Raw genomic sequence first — 24,332 nt, 5'->3', positions numbered from 1 at the left:
TGCAGAGAATTTGTTGAGAAATAAAGTCATTATTATGAATTAAGAGTTATTATTTCTAATACACTTGAATCCCACTCTATATTGAAACAAACCAGAATGGTCCCAGCACTGTTAGACATATACATTGCTAGTTTGATTTAATTGTGTATCTTGTTACCAAGGTTATGAGCAAACAGACTGCTTAAATTTTCATTTATGTCATATACCGGCTAACAAAATCAAATCAGAAAAGAAATAAAGATTAAGTGGGATGATATTATGTGCTGTGTGATCTAATTTTATGTCTCTTGTCTTCCATTGCCTAGTTTTAATAGAGTAGGGAAACCAAGTGAATTATAATTTGGTCAGATAACTGAAAAGCCATGGACTTTGGCACAAGTCTCCTATTTCTTGACATTCACTTACAAAAATCTTCCGTATTTGCCAATTGAAACTATATATATTCAGCTATCTTTTCAAGATGGTGTCTGTAAACAATGCTATTGTGCCTTGATGAATTGCTTTTGAGTTGACCCTTTTTGGCGAAATACACTTAGACTGTGGTTGGAATGACTGATGTTATGAACCTGCTAAATATGACAGATGGATTATATGCTAACCATATTTCTGGTTACTTATTAAGAATGTTAAGAGTAAGAATGAAGGTAAACATTCAGTTTTGGAGCTGTAGCCAGACGTGGAGGGCTTATTTAGTAATATCTTCATGGTAAAAAGGTTCAGATTTTAATATATGGGAACTTTCATTTAATTACTACTATCAAACATTGAGTATTAGAGGTTATAGAAAAGCCCATAATTGTATTACAGTACAAATATAATTTTTGACCACCTCTCATATTTTAAATGTATTTTTATATTTCTATTCTAAAGATAAGAGCTTAAGAAATTGCTAACAAAAGACTAAAAACAATGACATTCTGATAAGTGAAAATGTCTTAATGTTTTACCAGGCCTTCGTAAGCATGATGTATGCTTTTTAATTACGGTGCGTCCCACGAAACCATATGGTACCAAGTTTGACCGGAGGAGACCTTTTATTGAGCAGGTTGGCCTGGTTTATGTCCGAGGCTGTGAAATCCAGGGCATGCTGGATGATAAAGGACGTGTCATCGAAGACGGTATGGTGATCTATGCTTTTGAAAGAGTGTGTGTACATAATGATAGATTCCTTTTCCTTTTTTTCCTTTTTGTGTATTAGGTGATACTCTTTCTAGTAGTTTTATATACTAAATTGACACAGGATTATCTATAAAGTATGGGTAGAGTACCTACCACCCAGTTTTAGAAATAAATAATATGGTTTCTAAACTGTTTAGATACTGGAAAGGACAGGATCTTTTGAAATCATCTTTATATAAAACTTCCTTTTACATTAATTTACAATATTGCTTTTTATAAAACCTCTTATAGTTAGTTGTTCAATGATATATTTGTCTAATTTCTTCTTCTTAAGTTTTACTGATTTGATTCATTATAGGAGTGGTTCGTAATTGGGAATAGCACTACCCTGCAATTTGAAATGTGTGGTAGTATTTATGTTGTCAGATGACTAGTGTAGGAGTAGGGGTTGGTGAGTTATTAGTATTTTCTGGTTGGGGACCAGGGATGCTAAGCATGTAAACAGAACTATCATGTAGAAGGAACTGTCCTGCCTGGGATGCCAGCATTACCCCATTTAGAAATGTTGCCTTACAAGGCTAGTCAGCTCTTTGAGTTCTTATCTTATCACTGATTGTTTTTTTGAAATTCTTACATTGTTCTGACTTTTTTGGTAATACTTACTATTAAATTATAACTGCATCCATGCCCGGTGCTTATTTTATAATTTAGTTATTAAACTTCTCATAGAACTTCAATTCGCTTTTATTACCTGTGATTTCAAGATTGCACCATTGCTAAAGTGCTGATACTTAGGTCGCTTCTCTCACTAGAATAAAAGAAAAATAAAAATAGAAGGGAATGGAGGATAGTTGGAATAAACGTAAGGCCATATGATGGGACCAGAGTTGGAGGTCTAAGACAGAAAGAAAAAGCCTCTGAGCTTTCAGCCATTAGAATATGAAACTTCCTTTCATACTAGTGATATTATATATGGAATATGGAAGGAAGAAAAGAGTGTTCACCAGGCACTTACTCTATGTAAGGCAGTAGTAGGAGCTGAGCTCTGAGTGGCTGACAAAAGTCAAGTTCTTTGACGTCCAAGGCTCCGATCTTAGTTGAGGTCATATTCAAATAATTGCAATTCCTGGCATTGCCTCATAAACATTACATGGCTACTCTGGGAAGAAATAGTAATAAGTTTGAGAAAGGAGAAACTATTTTCAGCTTTTTGAAATTTGAAATGGATGAGTAGAAAGCATTCTACTTGGGGAGATGGCTGGAGTAAAGTCTGGACAGTTTACTCATTTCTAGAAAAGGAATACTGCTAACTTATTTTTATATTTGGAAAGTAGATATTTAATAGTATATATTTCATTGAACAAACTTTTTCAAAATGTTTAGGACCCGAACCCAGACCCAATCTTAGAGGAGAGTCAAGGACATTTAGAGTGTTTTTGGATCCAAACCAGTATCAACAAGATATGACCAATACCATACAAAATGGAGCAGAAGATGTGTATGAAACTTTCAATATAATAATGAGAAGAAAACCAAAAGAAAATAACTTTAAGGTAATTTGGGGGCTTTAAAACCAAAAATGCTGCATAATCTGAAAAACTTTAAGACAAATAATAGATAGTAGGTTTAAATGATTTGTTAAGAAAATTATCATCACTGCTTTTTTTATTCTTAGATTAAATATAGAAACTTAAGGAAATTTATTTGCTAAATCTCTTTTGTCTTTTGATCAATTTAGAAACTTAAAATATTAATTAATTCATGTGTTATTTTAAAGGTCAGCCTCCTTCCTTGCTTTTTGTATATTACATTCAGTTTGTGCCTCAGTATGAGGTGAAGAAAACTGCTTGTTTATTTGTTTACTGGGACTTCTTTCATGAATCAAAAGTAACACCTATGGAATCTTAGGGCTTTGAATTACTCTATGATATAATGTACTTATACTTTACTTGTTAGTGGAAAAAGATTTGGGGACTAGAGAGTTTTATTTTCATAATAACTTTGTGTGTAGAAGAGTTTTAGTAAAGGAAGGTTTTAAAAATTATTCTTTGAAACTATATTATAAAACTTAAACATTAAGCGGTTCTGCATTTGGTGATACCAGCTTTTGCACAAGTGCCTTTACTTTCTCCACCAAGCACAGTGCTTCTTATACATTATCACTTGATTATTTTTTTTACTAGTTGTTATTAAAAAAGAAAGCCTCACCTACAAAGGAATTTATTCCCCATCTTACCCTGTTGTTGAAGACAAAATAATGGAAATACCTTTCATTTCTTTGGTCTCACACTCCACCTGCAGTTCATCAATCAGTCGGATTGACTTACCCCCTCCACCGATGCCATGTCCAGGACACCTCATCTCTCACATCCCTGCTTCCATTTGTGACTGCTATTCCCCTTAGACCAGCGGTTGCCAACCTTTCAGACCTCACGGACCACCAGTGGTCCACGGACCACCATTTGGCCACTGCCGCTCCAAAGGTTTCCTTAAAGTTTAAGGCTTAGACCACCCTCCACCTAGCGGCTGAATGCTGGTTATACCTGGTACCCCCGTTCAGTGTTTCATGGTTTTTTATCACAGTAGAAAGTTGTCCTCATAGTCAGAGAGGCCCCTTCCCTCTGTTTTCTGGCTTCCTCTCCAACGTCTTTTTCTAACACTTTTCCTTTATTCACTCCATGCCAATCACACTGACCTTTTGCTGTTCTTTAGTAATCCAAGCCTTTGCACAGTGTTTCCTGTACCTGGGCAGTCATCCCCAGGCATTTGCATGGCTTGTTCTCTGACTTTATATGGGCAACTCTGTTTAAATGTCACCTCTTAAGAGAAACCCTCTCTGGCAACTTTATCTAAAGTAACCTCTCCCTTTCTCATCATTCTTTATCCAATTATGTTTATTTTCCCCTACTGCCTTTATTATACCTGATAATTATATGCTATTTAACTGACCTTAGAATGACTTTATATTGTTATTTCTCTGACATTAGAATGCAGGTTTATGAGGGCAGGTCTCTGTTTTGTCTGTATCTGTTTTGGTTCTCTCAATAATGATTGGATTTCAGTCAGTTTACTAAAATGAAAGTTTCTTATATTTATTCCTTTGATTTTTTTTTTTTAATGCCTACTGTGTCTGGTATTATGCTAAGTTACATAGAGCTAATAGAGATGACTGAGGCACTGTTTATACCTTTGGGGAGCTTAGACTACTACTAAGTGAAGTTAGAAATATAAACAGATAGCTACCGTGAAAGCTTAGAAGGTGCCAAAAGTCATAACGAGGGTACAGGTAGAAGTGTCCTGGAAGTTCAAAGAGGCATTCAGGTTCTGATCCAAGAGAAAGGAGGGATGATTAACTTGCCTATGTTTGGGGAAAATGCTCTTTTGGCATCTTTGGTATTTTATTTTATACCTGGGCAGCATCCCTCGTTTATTTCCTTTACTCTTTTCCTGTTTGTACAGCCTGTCCTAATCTGGATACTTCTTGCCTGAATAGTTGCACAAAACAGCCTCCTTTGTCTCTACCCCTGTTCTCCTCTTAGTCTGTCACCTGTCACCTGTTCTTCATATCCTTCCACTGGTCATTTCACTCTGCTTTTCAAAACATTTCTGTGACTATGTTAATGATGACATAAATCAAAGCTTTTTCACAAATCCTTTACTTGAGCTAAATTGAAATGCCACTTTTCCTCCTTGAAACCTTTTCTAATGTCAGAAGTCTCCCCTCCATCCATCTCTCACCTACCTCAAATTGTGCTCCCAGTATATTTTGTAGTATTTTTTACTCTTTGCCACATTCTGATGCTTTGTATCATTGTTAATGACATATTTTATCTCCCTACTAGAATCATAATTACTTTAGAGACTACTCAATCTTATTCATCAAGTGAACATACTCATTTATCTGTCCATTCATCCCATCCTTAAACTCTTCTACATCCTTGCTCTCATGGAATTATATTCTAGTGGTGCTGACCAATGGTAAATACGTAACCAAGAACATGAATAGCAGAATATCAATTAGGATAAGTGCAAGAAAATAAAACAAAGCAATGTGGTAAAAACGTGATTTATATGCACTAGCCTGCTATTTTGTTATCCTGTTGGGTTGTATAGCATTTATAATGTAAGAATGGCTGGTTTAGTTATTTTAATCTTTGACATTAATACCCTAGCCTTTTGATTTACATATGTGGAACAGATCACTTTTTTGAAATAATTATTGGAAAGACTGAGAATTTGCCTTGGCTTTCAGTAATTACTTTTGACAATGTATATATTAACTACTGTAATGAACTTTTATTGTAGTCTTGATTCTTTCATCCTGAAATTTTATTTGATTTTTTTTATCACTCTCACTTTATTCTTCATTTCTTATTTCAAACAGTGCCAATTTTAATATGTGTTTCATGGTTGAGGCATACATTAACATGCTTCTGGTTGTGTGTTTTCTTAGCATTGAGGAACTAAGGATTATAAAGGGGAGAAAACTCGAGAAGTTTCTTAGAGGAAGCATGTTCTTTGAGGGTTTGTTTAATATTGTTTTCTTGCTGTTGTGTAGACCCAGATGGATTTTCATCCTACCCAACAGAAGTCAAGTCTAATTCATTTATGACATTCTGTCTAAATTAACTCCTAACGGATAAACTGTTCTTGCTAAGTTTGGTCTTTTGTTTAACTCGGTGTATGGCATCAGCTTAAAATATAGCTGTTGATTCAGTCTAGCCAAGCACCTGTCAGCAAAAAATAGCTTCTTGCCCTGAAACAGTCGGGAATTCTGGATTAGTGCAGCCAGCTCTGCATTCCACTCAAGTGCACATGTTTGGGATGTCTTCTTGATACGGTCTTTTTCTGTTCTTTACTGGCAGGCTGTGCTGGAGACTATTCGGAACCTGATGAACACTGACTGTGTGGTACCTGCCTGGCTGCATGACATCATTTTAGGTTACGGGGATCCAAGCAGTGCACATTATTCAAAAATGCCCAATCAGATTGCCACCCTGGATTTCAACGACACATTTCTCTCCATTGAGCATTTGAAAACCAGCTTCCCTGGTCATAATGTTAAAGTAACTGTGGATGACCCAGCTCTACAGATACCCCCTTTCAGGTAAAGTCTGAGCTGTCCTCCTCCAGACTTTCTGTGGTCAGTCTAGTTGGGCCATTAGGACTGTAGCTAAAGTAAGTTTTGAGCACTGAGTCTGGATCTTGTTTGGGCAATCTGTACCTTCATCATATACTCACTGGGGTGAATTTATTTTATTTGACTAGTTCTAATTATTTGTGTAGTAGTTATTTTGAGACCACAGTCAGAGTAGCTTTGTGTCTTATAAGAGATCAGTAAATGCTTGTCTGAAGAGTACTACATAAATATATTTATAGCATTCCACTGAAGAAATATGTGTGCATATTATGCACACATATTTCGTGCAACGGGGGGCGGGGGGAGGGGGTTGTCCTTCAGCCCAGCCTCCACCCTCTCCAATCTCTTGGGGGATGTCTGACTGCCGGTTTAGGCCCGATCCCTCCAATCAGCCCCTGCAGGATCGGGCCTAAACCGGCAGTCAGACATCCCTTTCACAATCTGGGACTGCTGGGTCCTAACCACTCACCTGCCTGATTGCCCCTAACCACTCTGCCTGCCAGCCTGATAGCCCCCTAACCAATCCCCTGCAAGCCTGATTGATGTCTAACTGCTCCCCTGCTGGCATGTTCATCCCCAACTGCTGACCCGATTGCCCCCAACTGCCTTCCCCTGTGGGGCTGAGGGGCCTGGAGGACTGAGGCTGGGTGAGGCGGGCCTGAGTGGACTGGGCTCCACGGTCTTTGTGAGGGCATGGCAGTCAATTAACATATTCCCTCTTTATTAGATAGGAAAGTCTGGCATACTACATAGCCATGTGATTTTTAACTTTCTTTTGTTTTTTTGTTTTGTTTTTTTAAATTCTCTTATTTTTAACTTTGCTTGCTTTCACAAGTTTTAAATATTTGCAATATAGTTATATTTAATGTTAAAGGAGTTTTGGTTATAAAATTTGAGTAGAAATAGGACAAAGTACCTGAAGCACCGACTGCTGTTCCTAGAGTTCCATCACACAGGTAGTGACAAAGCACTTTGTGTACCTTGGGTGATAAGAAAGCGCCTGCTTCCTCAGCTGGAAATTACAACGTACAATTTTAGTTGTTAAATATAAATGTAACTAGGGTCCTGGTAGACAAAATTCATGCACAGGGGGGTTGCGGTGGCGGTGGTGCGGCACGGGCAGGTGTGTCCCTCAGCCCAGCCTGCACCCTCTCCAATCTGGTATCCCTCTCACAATCCGGGATCACTGTCTCCTAACTGCTCACCTGCCGTCCTGCCTGATCGCCCCTAACCACTCTGCATGCCAGCCTGCTCATCCCCAACTGCCCCCACTGCCAGCCTGCTTGTCCCCAACTCCCCCTCCCGCTGGCCTTCTCACCCCAGCAGCTCCCCACTGCCGGCCTGCTCATCCCCAACTGCCACCCCCCTGCCACCAGCCTGATCACCCCCAACTGCCCTCCCCTCCTGGCCTGATCGCCCCTAACCGCGTCTGCCACGGCCCCGCCATCATGGCTTTGTCTGGAGGGACATCCAGAAGGTCTCTCGGTCTAATTAGCATATTACCCTTTTATTAGTATAGATAACCCTACCTATTAAAAACATGAATCCTTATAACACCTAAATGTAGTCTTCCTCTTATACTTTCCAAATCCTATTAATGGCAAAATCATTCTTCTAGTTACTCTGCCTTGAAATCTTGGCATTATTTTTGAAAATTTTTTACTCTAATTCCTGCTATGCCTTATCGGTTCTGCCTTCAGGATACTGTTATGTGTCACTCCTGTCCACAGCCTCTCTAGGCCTTAAACACTTCAGTCTTTAGTGGCGGTGTCTTTCCTGCCTTTGTCTCCTCACTATACCTATTACATGCTTTACTGCTAGAGTCATCCCGCTCCCTAACTGAGACTCTGAATTTTCCTGTTGCCTATCAACCTCTTAGCCTCTTTGTTTCTTAGCACATGGGGGTGGGTATTATCTGTCCTTTCAGAATGGGAAGAAAGACTGGAAAAAGTGCACACAGAATTAATGTTTTATTTTAACTTTAGTTTTTTCATTCACTTCCCCAGGTACCTGTGGGGAGTTGCCTCCTAGGGCAGTGGTCGGCAAACTGCGGCTCGTGAGCCACATGCGGCTCTTTGGCCCCTTGAGTGTGGCTCTTCCACAAAATACCGACTTCTGCACATGGGCCACAAAGTTTCAATCGCACTGTACATGCGCACCCGCACGTGGTATTTTGTGGAAGTGCTACACTCAGGGGCCAAAGAGCCGCATGTGGCTCACAAGCCGCAGTTTGCCAACCACTGTCCTAGGGTATCCCTGACCCCGGGCTAAGAACTTCTGCCTTAAAGCCTTGGTATTCCAAAGGTGCCGTAACAAGGCTCCAGCCTTTCTCTCTAGCCTTAAATTGTGTCCCACACTCCAGCAAAGCTGCTGATGCTTCTTTCTTCCTGGAGAGTCTTCCCTCCCGTGTTTATGTGTCTGAATTCTTCGAAACTCATCTTAGATGCCAGGAAGCCTTTTCTAATTAAATCAAGGACAGCGTGGGTAGCACTTCACATGTGACTTAAGTATATGTTTCTTTTTTTATTTTCCTTCATTGGATGACTTTTTCTAATCTGAGCACCTTTAACACATTTTAGTGCTTTTAATTCTGCTTTTCTTCAAAATTTATGTACAGATAGTGAGAGCCTTTAGATCATAAATGTTTCTTACTGATCTGATTATTCTTCACACAATGTATGCACAATTATAAACATTGTTAATTGTAAAACTAAACAGAAGTTTGGTCTTATAGGATAACTTTTCCAGTAAGAAGTGGAAAAGGGAAGAAAAGGAAAGACGTGGATGGGGAAGATGAAGACACTGAAGAGGCCAAGACCTTAATTGTTGAACCTCATGTTATTCCTAATCGGGGTCCTTACCCTTACAACCAACCCAAGCGGTAATTTTACTATCTGGGAAAATTGTAATAATTAATAATAGCTTGCTATTTCAAATGGATTTGTAATATTTTTTATTATTTTCTGATTCTTTAAAAATCCCAGGAAATTCTGTTGCTATACCCTTTCCTTCTAGTCTATCGATTGGCTGAATAGTTCAGACATTTTTGGCCATTCTGTAGTCATATTTCAGAAAGAAACATTTTCAGGTACTATGAGAAATGAACGTTAGAGGGCTACCTTAAATTGAGCACAGGGTTCTTACTTTATGACTATGTGTTACTTTTAACAGCTGCTCGTTGCATGTGTGCCATAATTAATACAGTGGCTGGACATTTGGTATTAGATTGTGAACTAGAACTTGGGCACTTCAGATGAGGTTTGAAATGGGCTAAATATATTGAAAAATAACTGTAGTCTTCTCCGTCCACAAGTTTCATTCAGTTTTAATTGATCTGTGGAAGGGCAGGGGTGCAGAGAGTCATTCTGAAGAGATTGTTCAGTCATGTAAGATGTAAGTTCTAGAGACCTGCTGTACCACATTGGGCTCATAGTTAACAGTGCTGTACTGTACACTTAAATGTTGTGAAGAGGGCAGATTTCTTATTATGTAGTTTTACCACACATACACAAAGGGCCAGCCTGAGGGGGAGAAGAGACTGGGAGAACAGGAACAGATGCAGAGTAGATGTTTATAACTCTGGTCACTGTTGTCTAAATTTTTACTGAATGTCATTCATCTGTGTTTTCAACCAACTTTTTATCTACTCTAATTTGCAGTAATACAATTCAGTTCACCCATACACAGATAGAGGCCATCCGTGCTGGAATGCAGCCTGGGCTAACTATGGTAAGAGCATTATTGTTACACATGTTTTTACATGGATTCAGACTAGAAGTGAGCATCGGATTTTTGTAGTGTGTTCTATTTGAAGCACAAAAGCCAAACTAAATTAAGTGTTTCTAAGTGCTTGTGACATCTTACGCATATGGAGATCTTGCTACTCATTTCAGTGTTCATAAATAAAGTTTTATTAGACCATCGCTATGCCCATTTGTTTATGTGTTGCCTGTGGCCACTCTTGTGTTACATCAGCAGAGGTTAAATGCTTACAGCAGAGACAATCTCGGCCACAAAGCCTAAAATGTTAACTTGCTAGCCCTTAACAGAAAGGTCTGCTAATAACTGATTTAGACATGTGTTTAATTTCCAAGTTTTTGGAGATTTTCTCTTATCCAGTTACTGATTTCCAATCTAAATCCATTGTGGTCAGAGAACATACTTAATATGATTACAGTTTTTTGTTTTTTTATTTTGTTAAGGTTTGTTTTGTGACCCAGGATGTGATCTATCTTGGAGGATATTCCATATGAGCTTGAAAAGAATGTGTATTCTGTGGTTTGGGGGTGGAAGAGTGTCCTATGTATGCCAATCAGATGAATTCAGTTGATAGTATTGTTCAGTACTTCTCAATCCTTGCTTATATTCAGTTGATTACTGAGAGAGGAGAATTGAAGTCTCCTACTGTAATTCTGTTCCTCCTTTTCAGTTCTGTCCGTTTTTGCTTTACAAATTTTACAGCTTTATGATATGTATACACACATTGTTATGTCTTCTTGGTAAAGTAATGTCTCTCTTCATCACTGGTAATTTTCTTTGCTCAAAAGTCTACTTTGATATTAATGTAGCCACTGCAGCTTTCCTTTGAATAGTGTTTATGTGATATATCTTTTCCCATCATTTTACTTCTAAACTACCTATTGTATTGGAAGTGAGTTTCTTGTAGACAGTATATAATTGGGGCATGTTGTTTTATGAATTCTGTCAGTCTCTGTCTTTTAATTGGTGTGTTTAGACCCCAGGTAATCTCTTTACTGATGTGTCTGGATTTAGGTCTGCCATTTTATTTATGTTTGTTCCCTTTGTTTTGTGTTGCTGCTTTTCCTTTCCTGCATTCTTAAGAGTTATTTGTGTAGTTTTAGTTCCCTGTTTTTATTGATTTATTTTGTTCATTTGTTATACCTTGTATAATTTTTCTTAATGGCTGCTCTAGAGAATTACAATATACATACTTAACTCTTCACAATCTACTCAATCCTTTATTTAAGAGCGGGCCTGCTAGCAAAGAATTATCATTGGTTTCTTCATGTGAGAATGTCTCTAATTCACCGTAACTCTAAAGATATTTTCACTGGATATAGAATTCTACTTTGATAGGTCTTTGCTTTCAGCACTTTAAAAATGTTATTCTACATCCTTCTGACTTCCAGTGTTTCTGATAAGAAATACATAGTTATTTGAAACATGCTTTTTCTATGTAATGTATTGTTTTTTTTCTAGTTGCTTTTAATAATTTGGCTTTAGTTTTCAAATATCAAATTATAGTGTGTCAGGGCATAGATTTCTTTGGGATTATTCTGTTAGGGGTTTGCAGAGCTTGATACTGTGGATTTTTATGTCTTTTGCCAATTTGGGAAATTTTCAGCCGTTATTTCTTTAAACACATTTTCTATACTGTATAGTTTTCCTCTTTCTCTAGGACTTCAGTGATATGAATGCTAGACCTTTTAATATTACAGATTCATGAGGCTCTGGCTATGACTTGTTTTACCCCTTCTTTCCTGTTTGTTGTTTAGATTAGGTGACTTCTATTGATCCGTCTGGAAATTCATAGACTCTATCCTGTCCGTTAAGCTATTAAACTCATTCAGTGGATTTTTAAACATTTTATCTTTCAGTTTTAGAATTCCATTTAGTAGTTTGCTATGTGTTTATCTCTTTTTTAGGTTGTGGGCCCACCGGGTACAGGAAAAACAGATGTGGCGGTTCAGATCATATCCAATATATACCACAATTTCCCGGAGCAGAGAACTCTGATTGTTACTCATTCCAATCAGGTAAGAGAGAGAGGAAGTGGGGAGAGGCGGGGTGGGAAGGAAGGGAGAGAACAGGAGTGCACACACACATGTACACATAAATGTATAGAGTGGACCTTGGGGAGGTAAAGAAGGAGCAGGAATGCATGGAAGCACAATGGAGATTTCTGCTTGTGTGATAACCTGATCATAGGTAAACAGAGTACCAGGAAAGACTGTATTGAAGAAAAATATAAAAACAACCTTTTATTTCTAATTGAGGGGGTGTCAGATTGTGGAAAAGCTAAGCAGAATATTTAGATACATAGTCAAATATTTGGATTAAATGAAGTTAAATTGCTCCCCCCCTCATCTTATGTGCTGAGCTAGAGCTTTTACTTTGAAGCATTAGTAGCATTTTTTCTGCTAGTAGAACAAATATTCCTAAAAGACTGAATCTAATCTGTATTACTGGATTGAATTTTAAATCTTTATGAAATATACATATGAATGTCTTACATGGAAGGACTATTTTAGATTGCAGGTTCAATACATTAGGCTTTATAAACAGCTAAAACAAAAAAAAAAACCAAATTCCTGTCTTGTAAATAATGGTTGAAAAATTATTTTTATGTCTACCTGTGTGATGTGATAGCTGTCACTCATAGAAAGGAAGGAAAACAAGTAACATTTGTTAATTCTCATGTAGAATGTGAAAGGCAGCTTTCAGAACGTTCAGCATGTTATGAAACTTGCATGGTAGTCTTAACCTCCGAAGGTACTTATCTTATCTGAATACATATTAATAATGGTGACGAGTTGACCAGTTCGGCAAAGAGTTGGTCTAGAAAGAAGTACGGGGTTTTTAGAATGCTCATGTCATTTACTCTGTTTTTCATCAACTTTTAATTAACAGGTTTTGAAAAACAATACTATTGTGTTCATTCATATCATGTTTTTATATCTTTGAAGTTTATAGTAATGGTGGCATGATGTACTAAAATTGTGCCGTGAAGAGGGTTGATTGAGATTTTATCTTGATTTTAAAAAAAACACGTGTAGACTTATTTTTCTTCTATTTAATAAAATTTAGTCGGTGATAATTTTTCTATTTGCAAATTCTTAGAGTGAATAAAGAATAATACGTGCATTTAAAAAAATATTTTTGTATTGATTTTAGAGAGAGAGGGAGAGGGAGAGAGAGAAACATCGATGAGAGAGAAATATCAATATCAATCAGCCTATTGGGGATTGAGCCTGCAACACAGGCATGTGCCCAGACTGGGAATCAAACCAGTGACCTCTTGGTGCATGGGTTGATGCTCAATCACTGAGCTACACTGGCTGGGCGATTCATGTATGGCAAACCTATGATACGCGTGTCAGAGGTGACATGCGAACTCATTTTTTTGGTTGATTTTTCTTTGTTAAATGGCATTTACATATATAAAATAAATATCAAAAATATAAATCTTTGTTTTACTATGGTTGCAAATATCAAAAAATTTCTATATGTGACACAGCACCAGAGTTAAGTTAGGGTTTTTCAAAATGCTGACACACAGCTCAAAAGGTTCGCCATCACTGATCTATACTAATAAAAGGGTGCTAATTAGACCGGACATCCTTCCGGACACCCTTCTGGACAAAGCCACAGTGGCTGGGGCTGAAGCAGAGGTGGTTAGGGGGCGATCAGGCAGGCAGGCAGAGTGGTTAGGGGTGATCAGGTAGGCAGACCAGTGGTTGGGGGCAATCAGGTAGACAGACTGCCCCTCGCAGGTCTGGCCCTGCCCCCAGCAAGAAGTTAGGGATGATCAAGCAGGCCGGTCAGTGGTTAGGGGCGATCAGGTAGGCAGACAGCCCTTTGCTGGGCTGGCCCTACTCCCAAGCAAGCAGTTAGGGGCCATCAGGCAGGCAGACCAGTGGTTAGGGGCGATCAGGCAGGCAGGCAGAGAAGTTAGGGGCAATCAGAGGGGCTAGGGCAGGGGTGGGCAAACTTTTTGACTCGAGGGCCACAATGGGTTCTTAAACTGAACCGGAGGGCCGGAACAAAAGCATGGATGAAGTGTTTGTGTGAACTAATATAAATTCAAAGTAAACATTACATAAAAGGGTACGGTCTTTTTTTTCAACAGTTTTATTCATTTCAAACGGGCTGGATCCAGCCCGCGGACCGTAGTTTGCCCAAGGCTGGGCTAGGGAGATCAGGCAGGCAGGCAGGTAAGCGGTTAGGAGCCAGCGGTCCCAGATTGCAGAAGGGTGCAGGCCAGGCTGAGGGACCCCCCCCCCCCCCCCCGTGTGCACAAATTTCATGCACCAGGCCTCTAGTTTTTAAATAAATTTTGTCATAACTTGATAATGACTTTCTATGGTGTCCTTTATTAATGATTGATTTGAATAGCACAATTATAGAGAGGATTATTTTACAAAAATAGTCAAAGACTTATTGTTTCCTTAGGGCCATTTTTGATCCTTAGATCATCAAATCATTCTTATTGATGTCTGTCAAATTGTTGATTTTTTCACAACTATTTTGTTTGCCAGATCTCTATGTGCATATATAACTCAAGCAATTCTCTTACATCACTCTAATTCACAATGAAATCTTGCAGATTTTTCTGAGATTTCAGTGGGAGTATTTTTGTCATCTAAATCTATGTTGTTCCTGAGTTTAGATAGCGAAGGTTTGAATAGTGAGTAATGTGATGTGGTCTGATCACTTGGGCCTCCAACTTTTGGCTAAAAAATATTAAGATTTTGGATAGTTGGGGATTTTTCTAAAATTATGTTTATCTCTTTAATTTCTGAACTCTAATTGGTAGAATTTTGATAGCAAAGGATATTTATATTGTATAACCTGGATATTGATGAGATTGGATGCTCATTTGAAGGGCAGGCAGGGTTATACTGATGGTAAATTAGGAGAGATATTTGAGTGAGGGCTAATTTTTAAATGATGTTTTTATTAGTGTATCTTCCCATACTATGAACCTTCCCCATTCTGAAAAACCTTATAACTGCATATGTGTAGATAATAAATACTAGGATTCGAGGGGACCCTAAATAAGAACATTTAGTAGGTAGAAAGGAGTGGCTTCTGGATGGCTTTCATCAGAAGAGTTGGCTATAAATGAGTGCTCATTGTGCATAGAGATCTTTAGACTTTCAGCCCAAGATTTGAATGATGCACTTTACGTTTCACACTGTGGTCCTCTCGGTGCATTCTACCTACACACTCAACTCCTGAGAGTCCTTCTCCAACCAAAAAGACTTCCCAGTTCTCTGCAATCCATGGAAATTTTGTTGAGTGAAGTAAAGCCTGGTGTGGTTATTCATCATTTTAGTAATTGTTATTACTTGGGAGAAATAGAAACTGAGCCCAAACCTTTTTCTTTTCATAAATTAGAAGCAGAGATTTAGTGATTAGATGATTTTTATGGTTTCCAGTTATTTATTTGGCCTAGTATACTTAGGCAGAAATATCAGAATTCAATAATTGTAAATGGACAAATACAAGATGTTTCCTTTTTTGTTTTGATTTGATTCATATCTGACTGAGCAATGCTTCTTCTCTTCTGTCCTTCTAAATGTTGGTTGTTACTTTTAAGGGAGTCTGATTCTTTAAAACTCACCATCATCCTTCTGGTTTTATTCTCTAGGCCCTGAACCAGTTGTTTGAGAAAATCATGGCTTTAGACATTGACGAGCGCCACCTCCTGCGTCTTGGTCATGGAGAAGAAGAGCTGGAGACAGAGAAAGATTTCAGCAGGTGAGCAAATGGGGATGAGTTTTGAAATGGTATACAAAGAATCTTTAACATTCTCCTTTGTGTATGTCTAAGGCATCAATTAGGAAGTTGATTCATTTAATGAAATGCAATTGAAGATTAATGGCATTGTAAGCTTTGGAGTTGTAAATATTATTACAGGCTCTTAATGCCAGTTTAGCTAGGCTTTATGTTTAATATTGCATATTGTAGAGTGACTAAAATTTTATCACTCAAACTTCTGCTGTTAGTATTTTGGGGGTTTTTTTTCTTCAAAGTTGCTTTATAATACCTCATTCATTTGTATTCAAATCCATTTTTAAAGCATAGTTTTAGACAGAAGGCATAATTAACAGCTGCACATATTTAATACAGTCTTTGAGTATGAACATGACCTTAGACTATGGTCATAGACATCAAAAAAGCTAAAAGAGTGTTAAATTATTATTTTGCATCTACTTTGAGTTCTTGCTTTACAGAGCTTACCAAACATTTATTAGCTTCTAAAAAGTCAGAGTGGTGGGGGGCAGGATAAATCAGAGAGCAAAGAACAACACACATTAAGTTATTTGGGGTTTTAATTATTAATTTTGGATCAGCCAATGATATTTCTCTGAATTCTTCCCATGAGTATTTCCTCATATTAAACCTAACTTACTAGAGGGCTAGAGTCTAAAATCGAATACCCCCAAACTCAGCAAACATACAGATACTGATGGAATGCTAAATATTATACTTATAATTGTATTGCAGTAGGATTTTAAAAAATGGTTTTAGGTACTACTGAGTTTCTAGACAGAAAAATACTTTTGCTTTCTGATACACAAACCAAGCCCCAGGTCTCTTTAAGTGTGTGCTTGATCAATTGGGAATATTCTTTCATTTCTATTCCTTGTTGTAACTAAAAAGAAAAATAGTGAATATTGTTTCATAATAAAAGTGATATCATTTTTCATAAAGAAAAATGTTAAATTTAATGAGACAGTACAGATGGAGTGATCATCCATAATTTTACTAATCCAAAACAAGTGTTTGATAGTCTTTTTTTCAATAATCAGCTATAATCTTACTATTAATTATAATTTTACAATTGCCTTTCTAAATTAATAGTTTTATTTTATTTTATTATTATTTCTTTATTGATTTCAGAGAGGAAGGGAGGAGAGAGAGATAGAAACATCAATGATGAGAGAGAATCATTGATCGACTGCCTCCTGCACACCCCCTACTAGGGATCGAGCCCGCAACCCAGGCATGTGCCCTTGGTCGGAATTGAACCTGGAACCCTTCAGTCCACAGGCTGACGCTCTATCCACTGAGCCAGGCCGGCTAGGGCTAAATTAATAGTTTTAAATAATAGTTTTAGATTTACAGAGTAATTAAACAAATATCACATAGGATTCTATTATATATTGCTTTTTAAATTTAACATTGTAGTACAAGATTTGGCATTTTATTACAAACTCTTTATAAGCATTCTCATTTGTTTTCTCATTACCAACGTGTGCATTGTAGGAAACATTTTAAACTATAGATAAGCACATAGAAAAAAAAGATTACCTGCTATGATGTTTATATCCTTCTAAGTTGGAAAATTCTTAAAAATGTAGACTGTGTCTTATCCCTTTTGTATTCTTGATCATCGCTTGCTGCCTCAGAGGTAAACTGAACTCTGGAGCAGCCAGGAACATGATTTCTTCCTTTGTCAAATCTTTAAACATGAGAACTTCAGTGTTTAAAAGCTGTTTTGATCTTTATTAGTAAAAGGTCATAAGGGGCATTTTGTTATAGTGGAAAGAGTATGTATATAGCCTTTGGAATGCAATTCTGGTGCCGCTACTTTTTTTTCTTAACTATATATCTCTTCAAATTTTAGATATACTGTCCAAATTTTAGGTTTCTTACTCATTCAACAAATACTTGTGAACCTACTAGGTTCAGGTGCCAAACCACATGCTGGGATGACAGAAAGAAAAATGCATTACATTTCAAAGCCTTTAGAACAAAGCTATATTTGTGATGGTATAAAACAGTGCTATTCAAAGCAGTCAGTGGGTAAACTGTATGTTCTTGGTCTGCTGAGATGAACTGGCACCAGAATGCACTGTACTGTTTGCTTCTTTGTGAAGAACTTGTTATGGGAAAAAAAAAATTGATAGCTGAACTTAAATGGTGTATTTAGTGATGTCTGATTTTTCTTCCTCACAGACTACTAACACATTTGTAGGTATGCTCTGATCCATAGGGTGCACTTTAAGTAACTTTGGTGTAAAATGATCTAAGAACTACTACTTATAGTAAAATATAAACTATGTTTTCTGTTTTGTTGTGTTATTTAATTTGGCCATTTATAGCTTCTGATATGATTTTTCTTGAATATTTTGCTGACAGTTTCCTTTCAGATCTCTTCATTACATAATTTTGCCTTTTTGCTTAATTGTAATTTCTAGGTATGGGAGAGTTAATTATGTCCTGGCTCGAAGAATAGAACTTTTAGAAGAAGTCAAACGATTGCAAAAAAGCCTAGGGGTCCCAGGGGATGCTTCATATACCTGTGAAACTGCAGGCTATTTCTTCTTATATCAGGTAGGAAGTTAAGAGTTTTTAAATTATACTTCACTTGTACGGTCTTCAGTTGGAAACTGAAATGGGTTTTTAAGATCTTTTTTGAAAGCTTTTTATTTTTTTTCAGGGAGTATTTTGAAATACATGCTATTGCCATAGCAATATTGTGAATGTTAAATGTTTGTTTTCTCTATAATCTTCAATTTTCTTTGCAAACTTTGTCTGATGATGCTTTCAATGAAAGGCCAATGTTGTTACTTTAAAATTTTTTCTTTCTTCCTTTTTGCTATTGAAAAAGTTTCTAGTTATTCTTTTTTTTTCATTAGTATAAATAACTAAATATCCCAGCTACCTAATGGTAACAAAGTGCAGTTTTGTAACTTACTTTTACTATGACTATTAATTAAGTAATAAAGAAAAACAATCTCCTTTTAAATTTTCAGAAATAAATTATGTTTTAGAATTAATTTTATTAAATACACAGGAGTTTAAGTTAAAAATTATTTTGACTTCAATTTAGATATGTGCTCTTTTACTTTTGTGAGGTTAGTACTTTGGGTATGAACCCAATGAGAAACAAAGGCAAATAAAATGAATACAAATGAACTTCAATAGCCAGTTGGTTTCCTAATAATTTTAAATGGAATAAAGCTTAATCAAATAATGAAGACTTTATGTAACTTTGTTCTCTTTATACTAATGCTATTTGTATATTTTAGGTATAAATTGTAACAATGAAATTTTAAGATGTATATGAAAGAATGGGTTTGTGCTCAGTATAAGTGGATACACAAACCACATGAGCCCATTTAAAATGAACATATTTCATGTTTTCTTATGAAACAGGAGAGATATGCATCCTACTGCAAAGTAGTCTGCATTAGACTCAGACTGTTTAGAAGTTTTAAGAATGGAGTACAGATCATGCTTGAATGCATATTTGGCACAAAATAAAAATCGCTAGGCTATCAGTCAAAACTACGTGTTTTTTAATTTAATTTTTTAAAAATTTTCAACATGTAAGAATCACATGAGGAAAGTTGTTTGAGAGGAAATTCTCAAGCTCTGTCCCCAGAGAGTCTCTTTCAATATAGGGTGGCATCTAGGGATGTACATTGTTATTTAGCTTCTCAGATATTCTGCCTAAGGACCATACTTTGAGAAAAACTGAGAGTGTAATGGGAAAAGACCTGGGAGAAGCACAGAGATTGAGATGAATTAAGTAGGAACTTTGAGGTAGAGGCATAGTTAACATTATGCCAGGGCACAATTGACCTCTTATCACAAAAGTCATAGAATGAGCTTTCAAATGTGTATTCAGCTTAACCAGAGTTCTTTATAAATGTACTAAAGAGAATTGGAAAAATTATAAAGGTCTGGGAGAAGAGTTAAATGCCAAATTGATTTAAAAACTGTTAAAACTGAACTTAACGTATGGAGAGAAACTGAGATTAAAAAACATAAGGAATTTCATTAAGCCTTTTGCATAAATGGAGAATCTGAAATGTTTGAGGTAAAGTCTCTTGAGATGACCCTGAAGTTTTTCCCCTTTGTACATTTTTTATTAAAGAACCTTTTTTTCTATAACCTTAAAAATAAAGCTACTTTGGTAAAAGAAGGGCAGTCTAGTCCATCAGTGACTTTAGTAAGAAATAGTTATTTTGGGTTAAAGATTGCCTTTCTTACCCTTTACCTAGCAGACCTTATTTTTATGAAATTTCTCTTTTATCATTTAAAACATAATTAGCTGGCAAATTTAACCTCAAGTCCTTTTTTTTTAATAGGTAATGTCTCGCTGGGAAGAATATATCAGCAAAGTGAAAAATAAAGGTAACACATCGCCAGATGTCACGGAAGTTTCCACTTTCTTCCCTTTTCATGAGTACTTTGCAAATGCTCCTCAACCCATTTTTAAAGGTCGGTCTTATGAAGAAGACATGGAAATTGCTGAAGGATGTTTTAGGCATATTAAGAAAATCTTTACTCAGCTTGAGGTAAGGATTCTCAAGTTTTTCTAACTTTCCTTTAAAGGTTTTAAGTTTAGATGTTGGTTTTGTTTTTTATGTGAAGTAAATGAAATGTTCAAATCTGGCAAACCAGATTATTACTTTTAAGTGAGCTTATTGCAAATATTTATAGTTCTAGTTCAAGAAATAAGTAAAATTTAGTATGAATTGAATGCCCATTATTCTGGCTTTTCTGGTGTCAAAGTCTTAATATTTGAGAAAGGGATGCTTGCATCAGGAGATTGAACAATGGTTCTTTGAGTTGGAGTCTGAGACTGCCACGTGGGCATTCTTAGTTCTTCATGCCTCTTCTTCAGTAGGCAAATGAGGTTGCTGGTTAGCCAGGATGGTTGATCCTGACTAGTAAGGTGAAATAAGAATCACCACTATACAAAGAGTATGTTTGAAGAAGAATGTGTTTGGAACCCAGGGACCCGCTTCATTGCTTTTCTGCTCTTCTGTCACCTGTGTACTCAGTCCACTGCATTAAATTCACCTTTGTTATGAATACTTGAAATAGTTTCATTTTCCTGGAGGGACCTTGAATAATATAAATATAGTGATAATTTATCTTTTATTCAGCGTTCTTGGGTTTTTTTGTTTTAATCTCCACCCGAAGGTATGCTTAGAGAGAGGAAGGAGAAGAGAGAGAAAGAAAAGCAACATTGATGTGAGAAAAATCTCTATTGGTTGCCTCCTGTAAGCGCCCAACCAGGGATCGAACCCGCACCCCTTTGTTGTATATGACAATGCTTCAACCGACTGAGCCACCCAGCGAGGACTAGTATTCTTGTTGTTAATGCAAATGTTTTACCTTTTACGAAAACAGTCCAAATTGTAGCTTGACTATCAGCTATTATTTGAATTCAATTAGTACCTAATTAATAATGAAGAGAATTATGATTCTTTAGGCCTGATTTATGATATCTTTAAGTTCTTAGGAATTAAGTCTGATTAACTGGATTGTATGGATGTTTGCATAAGCTGTGTTCATTTTCCTAAAATAGTTTCTCACTGTCCCTCCTCCCCCCACTTCTGTAGGAATTCAGGGCCTCTGAACTACTTCGAAGTGGACTGGACAGATCTAAATACCTTTTGGTGAAAGAAGCCAAAATCATTGCCATGACCTGTACTCATGCTGCCTTAAAACGACATGATTTAGTCAAGTTAGGTTTCAAGGTAAAGACTTGTATTTTAGTTTGTTAATTCATCATTTGTTTAGCTGTTAGTTTGTTTTGTTTTTAATGTAGGTCATTTCCCTTGGAGATTGGCCTACCTCTTTTAGAAGTTTGCATTTATAATAACTTAAAAATGTCTCTAAAAAGTGATAACTTCCTATGTTTATATGATTAGTGAACTCTAAATGTAATTTTTCTAAATTAGTAATATATCCATTAAATAATATTATAACCAAATGATTGTCTAACCAAATTTTAATACCTACTAAGGTAGATTAATATATTTTCACTATGTGAAAAATATCTGAACAGAACTGAAAGCTATAAAGATAACATTTGGTGGTTTTTCACCTATTAAGTAAACATCTATATGCTCACATTGTTCATGCTTTAAGAACACATTCAGTCCCAGTTATTTGTTCGTTCAGTAAAGAAAAAGCCTTCCATGTGAGGACATGGAATATTTAAACTGTAAGGATGAGATATTAAATTACTTAATCACATGATAAAGACCAAAGAGCTAAAGCGCATGGTATATAGCCTGTGGCTCAGTTGAAATGGAATGTAATAATTGAGCAAACAAATTTGAATTTGCAGACTGTGACTTTGCTAGTGATACTGATGTAGACTCTATTTCAATGCACATCATTTAACTTCCCTGAAACTGATTTATCTGTGCTTGTTTAAAATAGGGTTCCTTACTATTTTGAATTCAGAATTTGCAAAGCATTTGTTGTTGATGAAAGTAACTGACAAATTTTTTAGTGTTATTCGTTCACTGAAAGATAGGTGTTAAGTAAATTGAAGGTGATAGAATTGTTATCTCGGATAAAAGGTTTCTCAGCTGCAAGTAGGACAAATAATGTATTAAAAGGTAGTGTGAAGTTACCCTTTTGAAAATTATTAGTGAGACTTTTTCACCTAAATATTTTATTCTTGGGGCTGACATAAAATATACTTTGAGTTTTATATTAAATCATATCAGTTCAATAACAGGGGGAGATGATGCAGTTGTAATTAGGATGTTATGCTTGCATGCCGCTTTCCACATGCATATTCTAAAACACACTACTTGTAGCTTATCACATTTTCATTATTCATTTCTATACTTACATTGTGCTACACATCTAAAGATTGTTAGCATGAGTGCTCATAGTATCTCTTGGATTTTTTATGTTTTTAATTTTAACGTTTTATTTTTATCCAATTTATACATGTCTGTCTGGTTTAAGAGCTTAAAAACCTTGTAGATCTGCTTAAAATTTTAAAAAGGCAATCCCCTATTTCTTGATTATCCCCAGTTATCCAGTCTTTCAACTCTTTTAGCTTTTCCTTTGTTTTAATCTATATCAATAAAGAATGTTTAATTTCCTTGTTAGGCCTTATCTTTTGATTCTGTGCTGTCCCCAAGGAGACATGTGTGCACATTCCCAGTATAGTTGTGTCATAATTTTGCTTTGTGATTAAAAATCTCCTTTTTAAAAAGCAGAATCTATAGATAAGTTTTTATAAGTTAAATTGCAGTACATTTTTAGATTTTTTCAGAAAGCAAGCTTTCCTTAAGCTTTCTTTGAGCCTCTCCCATTCTTTTTTGCATAGTGTGTCTAGGATTGTAAAAGTCCATGCAGGGACTTCTGTGAAAATGTGGCTTTTTGAACATCTCCCTCCTTCTAAGCTCCCACCCAGATTACCTCATTAATCATTGTAATAGGGAAGTTCAGTATCAGATAGATGTAGAGAAGATATCCAGCCACATGCCTAAACCTTTTTCAACAAGAAACAGTGCAGAATTGAACTTTAACTTCCATCTTGCCCAATGGAGATCCAGCTCAGCTACCAATCTTGGACAAATATAGATGCAAACATATTTTGATAAGCACTAGTGGGGTCCCTCAGCCTGGCTTGCAGAGATCAGTGGACCTCCACACCACCACAGCCCAGCCTTACCCGCCAGCTTGTCGGGCTTCAGCCAGCTTTTCACAATGATCCTGCACAACACGAAGTAGTGCACAAAGTGGCAGGTGGCTGGGGAGAAGCCCAGCCCCGGCTGGGCCCCGCACCGCTCCTGCTCATCCCGGCCCCACTGCCCCTGCTGCCTCCATTCGCCGCTCTGGCGCACAGGAGGAGTGTCTGCGGGAGAGGCTCCAGCAGCCATAGCTGCACTCGCCAACTGTGAGCCTGGCGGCGCCTGGTGCCCGTCTGTCAGCTGAGCGGCACTCCCTCTGTGGGAGTGCACTAACCACCAGGGGGCAGCTCCTGCATTGAACGTCTGCCCCCTGGTGGTCAGTGCGCATCATAGCTACTGGCCAGTTGTCCAGTCATCCAGATGCTTAGGCTTTTATATATATAAACTAGTGGCCCGGTGCATGAAATTTGTGCACAGGGGGCGGTATCCATCAGCCCGGCTTGCACCCTCTCCAATCTGGGACCCCTGGAAGGATGTCCTACTGCTAGTTCACAGGGATCGGGCCTAAACTGGCAGTTGGACATCCCTCTCGCAATCTGGGACTGCTGGCTTCTAATCGCTCACCTGCCTGCTTGCCTGATTGCCCCCTATCCACTCTGCCTGCCGGCCTGCTCGCCCCCAGCTGCCACCCGCCTCCGGCCTGCTTGCCCCCAAATGCCCCCCCGCCAGCCTGATCACCCCCAACTGCCCCCCGTGCCAGTGTGCTTTCCCCCAACTGGCCCCCCTGCCAGCCTGCTTGCCCCCGCCTTCCCTCCCCACTGGCCTGCTCACTCCAAACTGCCCCCCCCCCCACAGTCCTCATCACCCCCAACTGACCCCCACTGACGGCCTGCTCGCCCCCAACTGGCCCCCCTGCT

The 24,332-nt window shown here is 37.5% G+C and overlaps 1 protein-coding gene across 3 annotated transcripts in view; it reads left to right on the top strand.

Annotated features, from left to right (window-relative positions):
- AQR (aquarius intron-binding spliceosomal factor) overlaps window positions 1–24,332 on the top strand; it is a 96,750-nt gene that overhangs the window by 51,186 nt on the left and 21,232 nt on the right. For all 3 annotated transcript variants that reach the window (XM_036296574.1, XM_036296579.1, XM_036296568.1), the window contains 10 exons: window positions 951–1,118; window positions 2,503–2,672; window positions 5,985–6,226; window positions 8,994–9,140; window positions 9,919–9,988; window positions 11,926–12,036; window positions 15,654–15,763; window positions 18,211–18,346; window positions 20,110–20,319; window positions 21,373–21,510. In XM_036296574.1, the coding sequence (XP_036152467.1) occupies window positions 951–1,118; window positions 2,503–2,672; window positions 5,985–6,226; window positions 8,994–9,140; window positions 9,919–9,988; window positions 11,926–12,036; window positions 15,654–15,763; window positions 18,211–18,346; window positions 20,110–20,319; window positions 21,373–21,510 (1,502 nt within the window). The remainder of the gene's footprint in view (window positions 1–950; window positions 1,119–2,502; window positions 2,673–5,984; window positions 6,227–8,993; window positions 9,141–9,918; window positions 9,989–11,925; window positions 12,037–15,653; window positions 15,764–18,210; window positions 18,347–20,109; window positions 20,320–21,372; window positions 21,511–24,332) is intronic.

Source organism: Myotis myotis, unplaced genomic scaffold, assembly GCF_014108235.1.
Source record: "Myotis myotis isolate mMyoMyo1 unplaced genomic scaffold, mMyoMyo1.p scaffold_m19_p_1, whole genome shotgun sequence".
Classification (NCBI taxonomy): Eukaryota; Metazoa; Chordata; class Mammalia; order Chiroptera; family Vespertilionidae; genus Myotis; species Myotis myotis.
The sequence above is the reverse complement of the archived record's forward strand: the minus strand, read 5'-3'. Positions and strand labels throughout refer to the sequence as shown.